Source organism: Primulina eburnea, chromosome 3 (assembly GCF_022965805.1).
Source record: "Primulina eburnea isolate SZY01 chromosome 3, ASM2296580v1, whole genome shotgun sequence".
Taxonomy (NCBI): domain Eukaryota; kingdom Viridiplantae; phylum Streptophyta; class Magnoliopsida; order Lamiales; family Gesneriaceae; genus Primulina; species Primulina eburnea.
The window spans coordinates 48,714,824-48,727,710 of NC_133103.1; the positions used below are offsets into that span (position 1 = coordinate 48,714,824).

The window sequence follows — 12,887 nt, forward strand, 5'->3', positions numbered from 1 at the left end:
TCTTTCCGGTACTGCTGCTGCTGCCACCTTCAAATCGAGGAGGTGGTTGTTGTCCCCATACTGGAACCACAAACGAAGCCTCTTTCTGCCTCATCAGGCCTGCCTCGGCTCCCTTGGCTCTGTTTAGGGCATCGGTGAAGTTGTTGGGCCTCCCAGTATTTACCAGCGTAAAAATTTCTGGATTCAGGCCATTTATGAACTGGTCTGCAACGGCCTCATCATGCTCAGCGACATGGGGAGCGAATCGAAGTAGTGTAGAGAACTTAGCCACATAATCCTCAATGTTCAACTGGCCTTGTTTCAGGTTTGCAAATTCGGCTCCCTTGTCCTTCCTATAAGATACTGGAAAGAACCGTAGATAAAATTCAGATTTGAACACATTCTAGGTAATGGTCGTACCTCGCTGTTCCAATGCCCTTTTTGTCGTGATCCACCAGTGTTTAGCAACGTCATGCAACTGGTGTATTATCAGTTTCGCCCTCTTTTCCTCCGTATACTCCAAAGAGTCAAACAGTGATTCAATGTCGTCCAACCAACTTTCACAATCCACGGAGTTCTCCGTTCCTTTCAAAGTCGGTGGGTGAAATGACTGAAACCGTTTCAGCAATTTCTCCATTGCTGTAGGTGTCACATCCATGGGAGGATTCGAGGTACTCCCCTGTTCTGGCATTCTTCTCGGAGGCATATCTGATAACCAAAAGGGTTAGCAATTCCAACAATAATCCTATTTCAAGTCTCCCTGGATCATCTTACAGCTGATCCATTCCAATAATACACAATACCATATCAATAGCAGATAAGTCAGGTAACATGTATTAAAACAGGAATCATGCTAGCAATCAAAAGCAGGAAAGAAAACACATTCTACCCCGCTCACTATCTCCTATCTCAATCTCAAGGATCTATCGCTCTGATACCACCTGTTGTGGGGACCCGGACGCTAATCAAGTTCTTAATCATCATTGGACCAATTAATCAATAATAAAACAGGGTCTAAATTTTTTTTTTTAAACTGCGGAACGTAGTGATATACAACATATATACATATCAGTATATAAAATACAAATCCTGTATTTCAACATTTATTCAAACTAGGGTTTAAACTAAAGTCAAGTGTTTAACCCTACATCTAGTCCAAGTCCGGTGCCACCACTCTAATCACGATCTAGCTCTTCATCTCCTCGACCCTGGACCTGTCCCCACCTGTTGTCAAGTACACATACAGACAAGACAACAGCCGGATATACCGGTGAGAATATAATTCCCAGTATAAATCAATGAAACATGCAGTCATATAAATCATATAAAGCATGTAATCAGGTAACATGAATACGTATCAAAATCTGAAACATAAACAATATCAAATCAAACTGTCGACATCAATCATAATTCAGACTAGACTCAATCCTAGTCTAGGGATCCCGGTTTCCAGATGTGGTATTCCTATATCGAATTCCGTAAAGGATGGAACCATAATATCTATTACTCGATATAACCAGTGCCCTGGTATTCCTATATCGAATTCCGTAATAGAAGAATTCCAATACCCTTTACTCGATATAACCAAATATGGTGTTCCTATATCGAATTCCGTAATAGATTCCATTACTCGATATAACCAAACATCCAGTGTCCTGACCTAACCGTCAAGGACTGTAGCTCTATCACTAGCATCCTATCTTGAGACATAGTGCAATGTGCCGTGGCGATACCACCACTATCCGGCACTTCTGTCACAAGACAACTTGTCTAATACCTGTCATCTAAATACAAGAGAACAAGTACATTAATCAATGTAATGCAAATATCCATGCAATAACATAAAGTATGTGATTTAGGGAAACCCAAGTCTAAACCGACTCAAGTCCATCTCCCAATACCACATTGACTTATACCTTTCTTTCGTCGGTTTCTGGCTCAGTCGAAGTCCTGAATTCAAAGCCTGTCTGGTACTGACAATATCAATAATCTCATATCAATATACCTCCAAAATCGATAACAATCTGATCAATCTGAATTTAATTCAAAATCAACGGCATAACAGTATCATTTCACTATTCCCGTCAATACCATCTCAACATCTATCAATTACAATCTATAACCCATATCCAATATAAACTGTAATCGATTCATAATCCAAATCTGTCCGGTATAAATCAATATACCCTAAAAATTCATAACAATTCCATAATCAGTCCGTTTCTAAATCTGACTTCGATTCTATGATGTCTATGATGTCAAGAACGTCATATATGAATTCCATTCAATTCTGACAATAGCATACTTTCAAAGCATGTCAAAACGTAGCAAAACTTATGTCAAAGTGTAGCCTACGTCGATAGGATTTCCGTACCGAAGTCGGATTACGATTTGGACAGACGGATTTTGCACGGTAGGATTTTGAATTGCCAAAAGCTACGCTTCATTCCTCGGCTGATTTGCTGTCTCCATTTCAGAAATGAAGCAATGTATATGTATATATATTACATGCAAACATCGATACGTGTCAGCTGGAGATTCAGCGCACAGCCTCTCGCACATATGCACGCATGTCTTCGCGCATATGCGCGAGACCCTCGTCCTCGCGCGTGCCGCTCACCTCGCCTCGCGCATATGCGCGCATCGATCAGCGCATGTGCGCGAGGGAACTTTCATCTCGAGGCACCCTACTGCCTCTTTCGCGCATATGCGTGTAGTCACTCCGCGCATATGCGCGAAGCCTACTGTCCAATGCGCGCATGTGCGCGCATTAGCTCGCGCATGTGCGTGAGTCCTTTGCACCAATACACACACTTTTCACACTTATGTGTATTTCTTATCCCGATTAATCCTTTCATAATCATATCAAATTATAACTCAATAATTACCGATTATTAGGATTAATTTTCCGGGCATTACACACACTTTACACGTGTGGTCCCCACGTTTTCTCTTATGAATATCAGGTTTGATAACATCATTTATTCGTTCAATATATTAATGTCAAAAAGCGCCCTTAGCTGTTGATACATTTTCAATCTTTGATTTGAGTGTCGGTGGGGCTATGCCGGGATATCCTCCCGACCCCCTTCTAATGGTTTTTTCGTGATTTCAAGCTTAGATCAGGTCCGGAGTTTGAATTCTACTAGTTTCATCGATCGGAATTGAAATCTATATTTTAAGTTAGTATCGCCTATTCATTACCAAAACACTAGAAGAGGTCATGCAAAAGAATCAGAAATTCACATTTGTCTAAGATCGTGATCAATGAAAAGAACATGATGAGAATGCTGAAAGTGGAGAGAATCTTGAGATGGAGGAGCTATGTAAGGAGATAAGAATATTGAGGCAGCTTTTGGAGAACATATCTCCAACGCCGAAGAGATAGAGTCTTTTTCCCCTACCATTTTAGAAGAAGAACTTCCTCCAAGTTTAGGCAATCAAGAATAGGAGAGTACGATTGATGTACCGATCCTGAAGAACATTTGGGAAGATTTGAGAATGTGGTGTTGCATCAATACTCAGAGGTGGTAAGGTGCAGGGTGTTCCTAGGTACGTTAGTGAAATCAGTTCAACTACGCTACAACTCATCTTCATACGGTCTTTTGAGGAATTTTCTATGGCTTTCTTACACCGATTTGCTTGAAGCAAGAGGTGCCAGAAGTATTATCTAAGCTTGTTTGTAATGAAGAAACAAGAAAGTGAAACTTTGCGAGAGTTTAACCAATGCTTCAATAACGCAGCGCTAGAATTACCCGCGGTTACACCTGACATTATGATAAGTGCATTTATCCAAGGAATAAAATAGAAGAATTTTTCAAGTCACTACTCAATAAACATCCATTGAGCTATGATGATCTTTTAGCTCGAGCAGAAAAATACGTGAATCTCGAGTATGCACAACGACAAAAAAACATGGAGCAGAGGCCGGGAGGAAGTAGAATTGAGGGATGGAGAGAGGGAGTAGAAAGAGAGGTATGAGTGAAAGAGAAGAGAAAAAGGGCAATTCTCGCCCTAGGTTTCCTTAGCAATGAATCGAGATAAAATGATGGAGGTGAGGGAAACAAAAGTGAACTGGGAGAAATCGCAAAGGACCGAGAGGGGTCCTAAGTTACCCCCACCTCATAGGCGAGAGGGAGCCCCATCTAGAGGTCGCCCAAAGTTTCATCCGCCTCTTAGGCGAGGTCGGGTCCTCCATGAATAAAACATAGAGTAGAAGAGTCGAGAAGAGAGCTAAGTGGTCAAGATGTCCCTTTAGAACCTAACAATCAAAGGAGGAGGGTGAACGAGGATAATAGGATAATCTTCCTACGACAGAAATGATTAATATGATCTCAGGATGCGCTTTTGATGGAGACTTCTGGCGAGCTCGGAAGGCACACTGAAGGAGGTTGGAGATTTTTTAGATATGTAGGGATCTGAACTTACCACAAGATCCTACCATTAGATTTCGCTCGAAAAACCTCTGGGGCGTTGTGGCTCCACATAATGATACATAGTTGGTGACGATTACCTTTGCTAATTATGATGCGGCGAGAATCTTTATTGATAGTAGAAGCTCGGTGAATATTTTGTTTAAAATAACTTTGGATAAAATGAAAGTGAAAGGATTCGTATTTCAGCCTATCTCTACTCCTTTATATGGATTCACATGACATGTTATTCAACCGTCGGGTCAAATTGTCCTTCAATTATCTGTGAGAAATTATCCTCAGTGTATAAAAAAGGTGGCAAATAAGAACAAAAAACCATATGAGATTGTGATCAAGGAGTAATATAAGTAAGAACTGAAACGGAGTAAGGTAGAAAGAAGGGAGTGTGTACTGACTTCGCCTTTCAGTTTGATTTTTGCGGGACTTAATCCGGCATAGTATTGGAGATCTTCGGATAAAATTTTGGGAATACTAAAACATTGGTTTACTAATGATCTCCTTATGTACAAGTATGTTTTTTCCTTTTAAATTCTTTGGGAAGTGTCGGTTTAGTGAAAGTGATATACCACTATGTGGTACACATCCATTCTTTAGGAAGTTGGATGAAGAAGAAGTATTTTCTCCAATCCTTCACATGACTGGGTGCTCCATCAAAGATCTTGCGACTGGATCGAGAAGTTACGTAGAAAGGCCCATCTTTCGACTTTTACAAGAACAAAAAGTAGGAGAAAGATGTGCAATCTAGATGAAGGTTTAGAGCTCGGAATAATACCGCAAAGCTACATATTGAGCAGAAAGTGTTGGGGGTAAGTTGGTCTAGGTACGCCTGGTAATAACTGCTAAGTTCCTGAAAGAACTCGGATAGAGGAAAACGGAAAGCTGCCTCTAGCTGATATTGGAAAAAGGTATAGTAACCCTTGGAGCTAGATATGGTCGATCTTTGCAGGTTGGGATAATGAATGTGCCTTGAAGTCCTAAGTTCTGACTAACTGGTAGGAGAAATGTTGGAGGATATGTGGTCATATCATAGTGTATCAGCATTGACTATGTTCATTTGTTGATTCACGTGACGAATTTCCTTACTAGGGAGACTATGGTTTACGACTTCCTCATCTTGAGAGTTGGAAAGTACAAGATTTTGTTTCTCGATTGCACAAGAGATTCTAGTCTCATCAGACTCCCTAATTCTTTTGGAATCACTTCAAGAATTAAACTGAGAATCGGAGGAAGACATGGATTTTAAAAGAAATTAAGCAAGTAGGGGAGAAAAATTAACCCGAAAGAACCATATGAAAATGTTTGAAGTAAAGGGATAAGGGAACAAGAAAATGAACCATTGAAGTCGGGGCAAGAGCTAGCCTAGGAAAGCAAGCATTCGTGTCTTTGGACTTCACAGATTGTCGAGCAGTTGGTGGGCGTGGGGAGAGGGCAAGCTGTGGGGGTGAGGGCGAGGCATGATACATCGAACAAGTGGTAGGGGAAGAGCGAGGCTGCGGGCGAGGGGCGAGGAGTGGCTAGGGGCGAGGCTAGTGAGTGAAGTGATGAGAAGGTATGATGTATATAGGAGAGAATGAATGAGGGAGTTAACAAGTATTTATAGAGGAGCCCGATTCAAATCCGACTATTTAAAATAAAATGGGTGAATGGTGGAAAGTACATCTACAAATATGTAAAAGTGATTTGACAAATACCATTCTTCTTTTGTCTTGTTCCAAGATTTTAAGGATTAATAGAGAATGGGGGAAATGCATGACTCGACCACAACTCACATTTTCAAGCCAAGATCATGATTACGCAACACATTATTGACCGATCTAATTCACGTGGACCTCTTCCTTTCGATGTTTTCCAAACTCAACGGTAAGAATTCTTTTTTGTTTTATGGGAATCCGGGGGTGTTTTCTCCTACTTGCTACATCAAAAAAAGATCAACTGCCCGCCATTTCAAGTAGTAGACTCCATATCAATCTGAAACTGGACTTGACTTCGGACAGAAGAATAATATGGAAACACTTAATGTTTGGATAAAAATCATTTCTTCTGAAAATCATAATCAAATTTTGAACCTACGTTTTAGCTCGACTTGGGAGGAAGAGACTGTTAATACCCCATAAATGGATCCATCATATGATCAGCCCAGCTTGAGTTCATACCAACATCTTGGACCCTAGACCCATTTCTAATTGAGTGAGGGTAACCCATGAAGGTGAGCATGAGAGATGGGAATTGTTAAGGGGGGCATGGGGGGTGTTGTTACTCGGATGAGAAGTTGTCCCTGGTATGAGAGCTTCTAAGGGCAATATTAATTTGATCGAGCACGAAACTGATAACAATTCTAAAGGAGTGTACTATGAAGCAAGAAGTTAGGAGAGAGAGCAAGCAGGTAGAGGTGCAATGTGTGAAGCCAAGAGAAGCAAGGGTCGCTGTGAAAAAACACAAGAAAAGGGAGCGAGCTCATGGGTGTTGGCCTGCCCCAAGAAAGCGAGCATGTGGTTGAGAGGGTGGGTGACAACCATTGAAGCCTTGGCCTAGGCGAACCCTAGAATGAGGGGTCCAACACTTCACATGTGTGGTCTCCACGTTTTTTTTTATAAATATCAAGTTTGAAAACTTTATTTATTCTTAGTTGTTGATAAATTTTCAGTCTTCTACTTGAGCGAGCGCAGCCCGACCCTCTTATAAAGATTTTTTTTTGTGATTTCAAACTTAGATCAGGTTCGGAATCTGAATATGGACTAGTCTCGTTCATCGGAATCGAACTTTATATTTTTTAATGAGTATCATATATGAAACAAGGTTTCTATGGTTTTGATATCCACTTTGAAATCTTTATAGGTAATTCCCATTTATATTGGGTTCATGTAATCATGTGAAGGACTCGTGATTAACATAGACCCACCATCGGAATTTTCGTTGCATTCGGGTACCGTCGAACATCACCTTTGAATTACATTACTTATACCTACTACTGGACATGTTTTATAAAGTAAAAATTAGGCGATGTCTCCGACTTTAGGCAATGTGGTCTCAAGCAAGACTAAAATGTATTCTTTTTTCAGTTTTCCATGCATTGTTGACTTGTTGGCTTCTATTTCTTGCTATTAAACTTTGGGGATTGATGGTTTGATTGGAAGTGAAAGGAGGCAAATTGTGAGATAGCGAAAAATCATCGTTAAATTTATTATTAAAATCTCGTGTTTTTAAAAATCAAAGAAAAAATTCATTATAAAAAAAAACATTCTTTATAAAAAATAAAGATATTATGGTATTAACATTTTTATAGATCTTTTACATTTTGAGATTTCAAAACCTTGTAAAATTAAACTAAAGCAAATAACTCAATTTAAGAAAGATTTTGAGGAATTGATTAACTGGATTTAAGAAAGATTTTGAGGAATCGATGTTGAAATTATTCAAATTAAAATTAAAACTAATCACGGATCAATTTTGTGAAACGGATATTCTATATGTGTTACCCACGAAAAAATTTTATTTTTTATATCAAATATATTAATTTTTATTGTAAATATGGACAAGATTGATCTGTCTATAAAGATCCATGAAACCAAAGACCTGCTATTAAATTAATATAGAACGAATTTGAAATCTATATATTAAAAAAAAAATCAAAATCAATCCAAGCACAATTTCTCTTTTTTCCTTCTTGTTGTTTTCTTTTTTTTTTTTCCCTTCTTTTACTTGGAGAGCTTCGTTGTTATCACCTTGCGTGGCTCGGTTAGTCCAACGACCAAACCGAACGAGTAAAAATCAATTGAATGAAAAATAGTTTACTGTACTAAGGATATTTTTCTAAAAGCCTAATAGACAAAACCATTTTAAAAAATTGGTTTTTTGGTCCGTTAATAAATAATATGACTATAGAAACAATAAAATATTAGAAAAAATTAATCATCAATTTTTTTTAAAAATAAGAGTGTATGTTGAGGATTGTGGAATACCATTTAAGCAATCGCAAAAGATAATAAAATATTCCAAACAAATTATAAAACAAAGAACACAACAGAAGTTAGAAAACATAATATTTCTCAGTAAAGTAAAAATTGATGTAGGAAATGAGTTCATAAAACAAGAAAGTCGCAATCTAACACAGCCCGTAACTCAACCATTATTCGAAAATACTATTATCATGGTCTGAGACCATTTCTTCTTCCAAACACAAAACACCCCCAAGGAAATATCAAAACCACACACAATCTGAAATTATGAAAACAGAATCCACCAAAATATTGCATTGTGTTAATACCTGTAGTTTGGAGGCTTGTATGGACCCTCGACTGCTACGTTAATGTAATCCGCCTGATCCTTGCTAAGCTTAGTGAGCTTGGCTCCTAGTTTTCCAAGGTGGAGGGCTGCAACCTTCTCGTCGAGATGCTTGGGCAAGACATAAACTTCTTTCTTATACTTGCCGGATTTCCTTTCCTTCCAGAGCTCAAGTTGGGCGATGACTTGGTTGGTGAATGAGCAGGACATGACGAAGCTAGGGTGTCCAGTAGCACATCCCAAGTTCATGAGACGACCTTCAGCCAAGATGATGATTCCTGACTTTGTCTCTGGGAAAACCCATCGGTCAGTTTGGGGCTTAATGGTGATCTTCTTAACACCTGGGTATGTTTCAAGACCAAGCATGTCGATTTCATTGTCAAAGTGGCCAATGTTGCAAACTATGGCATTGTTTTTCATCTTCTTCATGTGGCCAACCATAATGATGTCCTTGTTACCGGTGGTGGTGACGAAGATATCAGCTTCAGAGACGACATCCTCGAGTGTTAGAACTTGGTAGCCTTCCATGAGAGCTTGAAGAGCACAGATGGGATCAATCTCGGTTACAACGACACGGGCACCAGCTTGTTTTAACGCTGCGGCACAGCCTTTTCCAACATCTCCATACCCGCACACGACCCCAACCTTTCCAGCAATCATCACATCAGTGGCTCTCATCAATCCATCAGGCAGTGAGTGGCGGCATCCATACAAGTTATCAAACTGGTAGTTAAGAAAGATCAAACATGATTCAATATTTAGCAACAAACAACAATTACGCATTAAGGTTACCATCGCATATATGCATTTAGGGTTACCATAGCATACGTATGAAGTACCACACATGGCAACTCAATCATCCAAAATTTTAAAATAAGCATTCACCAAAATCCTTTTGAATAAGAAAGAAATAAATTATTTTTTTTACAAACTAAATAAATATAAAATGTACAATGATATAATATATCTTCCCGACCCATCTCACAGAACAAACAAACTGGCACAGAAGTCAGAACCACAACCAAAATCAACCAAAATATCTCTAGCAAGCATCGACATGAACAAGTAAATTCAATGAGATATTTTTAAATCATACGAGCCTTCCTATAATTAGCTTTTAGTAACAGGATTCAGATTCAAATGTAATATATATAGCTCAAAAGTTGAACTGAGTCTAGTTAGTAATGATGGAGTAAGAGTGGCATGGGGAAAATAAATTTCCATCATTCCGCTATCATGCTGAAGGAGGAGACAGAATAAAGCGAGCAAAAGGGCTTTATAAATTAATTAAAGGATACAGATGCAACAGAACAGTTGGATAATTGTGTTATACTCTGCTCTCAAAACTGGAATAAACAGCAGCAAGGAAGGTGTTTGGTTGGCAAAAGAGAGTGTTTGATTTAAATTTTCAATTCAGTTTGAATTAAATTTTCAAAATTTATCTGTTTAAGGCTTTTCAATAGATCTTATTTATGAGAGAATATATGCCCCAATGTATACTTGGACCTTCAAGGGGAAAATAGGACAGTTCAACAAGACAGCTTGACTTGTTTCAAAGATTCAATTTTTCTGATCCCCTGAAAACAACACAAGAATAGTATCCAACAAACTGCATCAGATCTATCACGGAAGATTCAGATCACATCTGAAAGATTAATATCTGGCATAATCAATATAACAAGCTTTATTTTCCATTGAAAGCAGAAGACGAATACTATCCAAGAATTGCATCAGATCCAATATTAAAGATTCAGATCGGATCTAAAACTTCAAGAATTGGTTCTTTTGCAGAAACCAAGTTAAATTAAATCAACTAAAAGTCCAAAAGTTCAAACCAAACCAAAACTAACTCAAACTCCAAACAACAAATTCACCAGATCTAACACAAGATTGCTTAGAAAACAACATACCTTACTCTTGGTGACAGAGTCATTCACATTAATCGCAGGGAAGAGTAATGTTCCATTAGCCTGCATCTGATACAACCTCTTCACACCAGTAGTGGTCTCCTCCGAAACACCAACCAATCTCTCCTTCATCTTCGTGTACCTCTTCGGATCAGTCTTCAACCCATCTCGAATCAAAGTCAGCACAAGCTGGAACTCCGCATTATCGGTCGAACTGGGATCCGGCACCTTACCCGTTTTCTCATACTCCTCCTCAGCCTTCACCCCTTCGTGAATCAACAAAGTAGCATCTCCACCATCATCAACAATCAGATCCGGCCCACCACCGGGTCCCCAATCCAAGGCTCTCTCAGTGCACCACCAGTACTCCTGCAAGGTCTCACCTTTCCACGCGAACACGGCAGCGCTGTCACGGGCTATGGCAGCTGCGGCATGGTCTTGGGTAGAGAAGATGTTGCAAGAGCACCATCTCACCTCAGCCCCCAGAGCGGTCAAGGTCTCGATCAAGACTGCAGTTTGGATGGTCATGTGGAGACTTCCAGTGATCTTGGCGCCTTTGAACGGCTGCGAGGGCCCGAACTCTGTCCGGCAGGACATGAGGCCAGGCATTTCAACCTCGGCGAGATCAAGCTCCAGGCGGCCGAAGTCGGCCTGGGACATGTCCTTGACCTTGTACTCGCGGCCAGAGGTAGTCTTTTCGACGGAAAGTGCCATTGATACAGCGAAGTACTGCAGATCTACACTGTGGTGGGATCAGAGATTTGGGTTGCTCTCTTCTTTCTGTGTGAGGTTTTTGGAGAAGAGAGAGTGGGTGCGGGAGAAGAAGGGGGATAAACAGGGTTTATATGGTGGAAAATAGACGGTTGAGATTTGTTCGTGTTGATTTTTTGGTCAGAATTGGAGGGTAGAGATTTGTAGGGTTGGTGGTAGGGAACTGGTAAAGGCTGCGGGGTATTTTTGTCATATCACGGATATGTGCTTCCGCCGACATAACCCGACTCCGAGATTACCGGGTTTGGTAAAGGTTTGGGGTATTTCCATTATACACCAATATTTATTTTATTAATTAATAAATAAATATATATTAGTAAATAACTAATAAATTATAATTATTGATGCGAGTCTTTAGGGGATTTCAATTTCATACAGCAATATTTATTTAATAATTAATAAATAAATATATATTAGTAAATAACTAATAAATTATAATTATTGATGTGAGTCTAAAACTCAACAAACTGTCCAAAAATAAATAATATCTTAATTATAGGGAAAAAAAAAGCTATGTGTTAAATTTTTCAGGTTGACAGATGCATCTCGACCCAAAAGTCGATATTCAAAACCCGTAATCAGTCAAGTTGATAGAGGCATCCCACTCAAAAACCGGATATCCATAAACCTTATTTAGTTATAACTTTGCCACGTATCATAAAAAATCTTAGGAAAAAATTCGTTAAAAATTTGTCTACATGTGCTGCTGGAAACAATTTTGAAAATAAATTCCCTTACATAAAAGTTTTGTTTACATTTTACTTCCTCAAGCACATGCACCTATAAAATTCCCTTCGCTAAAATCTAGAATTTATCTTTCAAAGTTTCGCACATGATCAGATGAAACAAAAGGGTCAAAGTGAAGTCCTTGAGGCAACAAGAACCAAGATCAAATCTGTTCCTTAGCCCCAGCAACGTGCGTGCAGCCTTGCGCGCACGCAGGAACTGTCTTGAGTCGACAATCAGCAGTTCATGTTCGCAAACGAGTCACATGTACTACTGCCCTTTGGCAACCCCCTTCATGTGTGCAGTCAAGGCTCGACTCACACATTGTAGCGCGCACACACGAGCTGCATGTGTTGACAATCACCCGTTCCTGTTCACAAACAACTCGCACTCCTGCGCTTTCGCAACGCGCTTCCTGCTTGCATTCAAGGTTCGACTCACAAACGCAGTACACAGAAGTTTAATTCACAATGCACGCACACAACAATTTGTACACATATACCACGCACAACAAGATGAATTGTCTTTAAGTCTACATGTTGTACACGTAATGGAAAGATTCAAAATTTGCTATATCAATGGACAATAGATTATTTATATAAAAACAAGAAATTTTAACACAAATTATTAATAAAGTCAAATATTTTCTTTTTTCAAAAAAATATTAAATAGATCGATTTACCTCAAAAATATTTTCATAAATTTTTAGAATAAACTTTCACCATGCTCGAGTGTTTCCATCAGAGAGTATATCCCAAATCCATCTAGCATGAAAAATTATCATCATATC

General features: G+C 39.2%; 1 protein-coding gene and 1 long non-coding RNA gene across 2 annotated transcripts; both read right to left on the reverse strand.

Annotated features, from left to right (window-relative positions):
• Positions 1 to 1,154: 1,154 nt before the first annotated feature.
• On the reverse strand, positions 1,155 to 6,343 carry LOC140828530 (uncharacterized). The gene is made up of 3 exons (XR_012117259.1): positions 5,747 to 6,343; positions 1,896 to 1,952; positions 1,155 to 1,203 (listed from the first exon to the last, which is right to left on the reverse strand). It is a non-coding gene; the product is annotated as an uncharacterized lncRNA (long non-coding RNA).
• A 2,096-nt stretch (positions 6,344 to 8,439) lies between these two features.
• LOC140827771 (adenosylhomocysteinase) lies at positions 8,440 to 11,425 on the reverse strand. Its single transcript, XM_073190594.1, has 2 exons — positions 10,604 to 11,425; positions 8,440 to 9,416 (listed from the first exon to the last, which is right to left on the reverse strand). Exons 1-2 carry the CDS (start codon positions 11,312 to 11,314, stop codon positions 8,670 to 8,672), a joined length of 1,458 nt encoding a protein of 485 aa, XP_073046695.1. The 5' UTR covers positions 11,315 to 11,425; the 3' UTR covers positions 8,440 to 8,669.
• Positions 11,426 to 12,887: the final 1,462 nt, after the last annotated feature.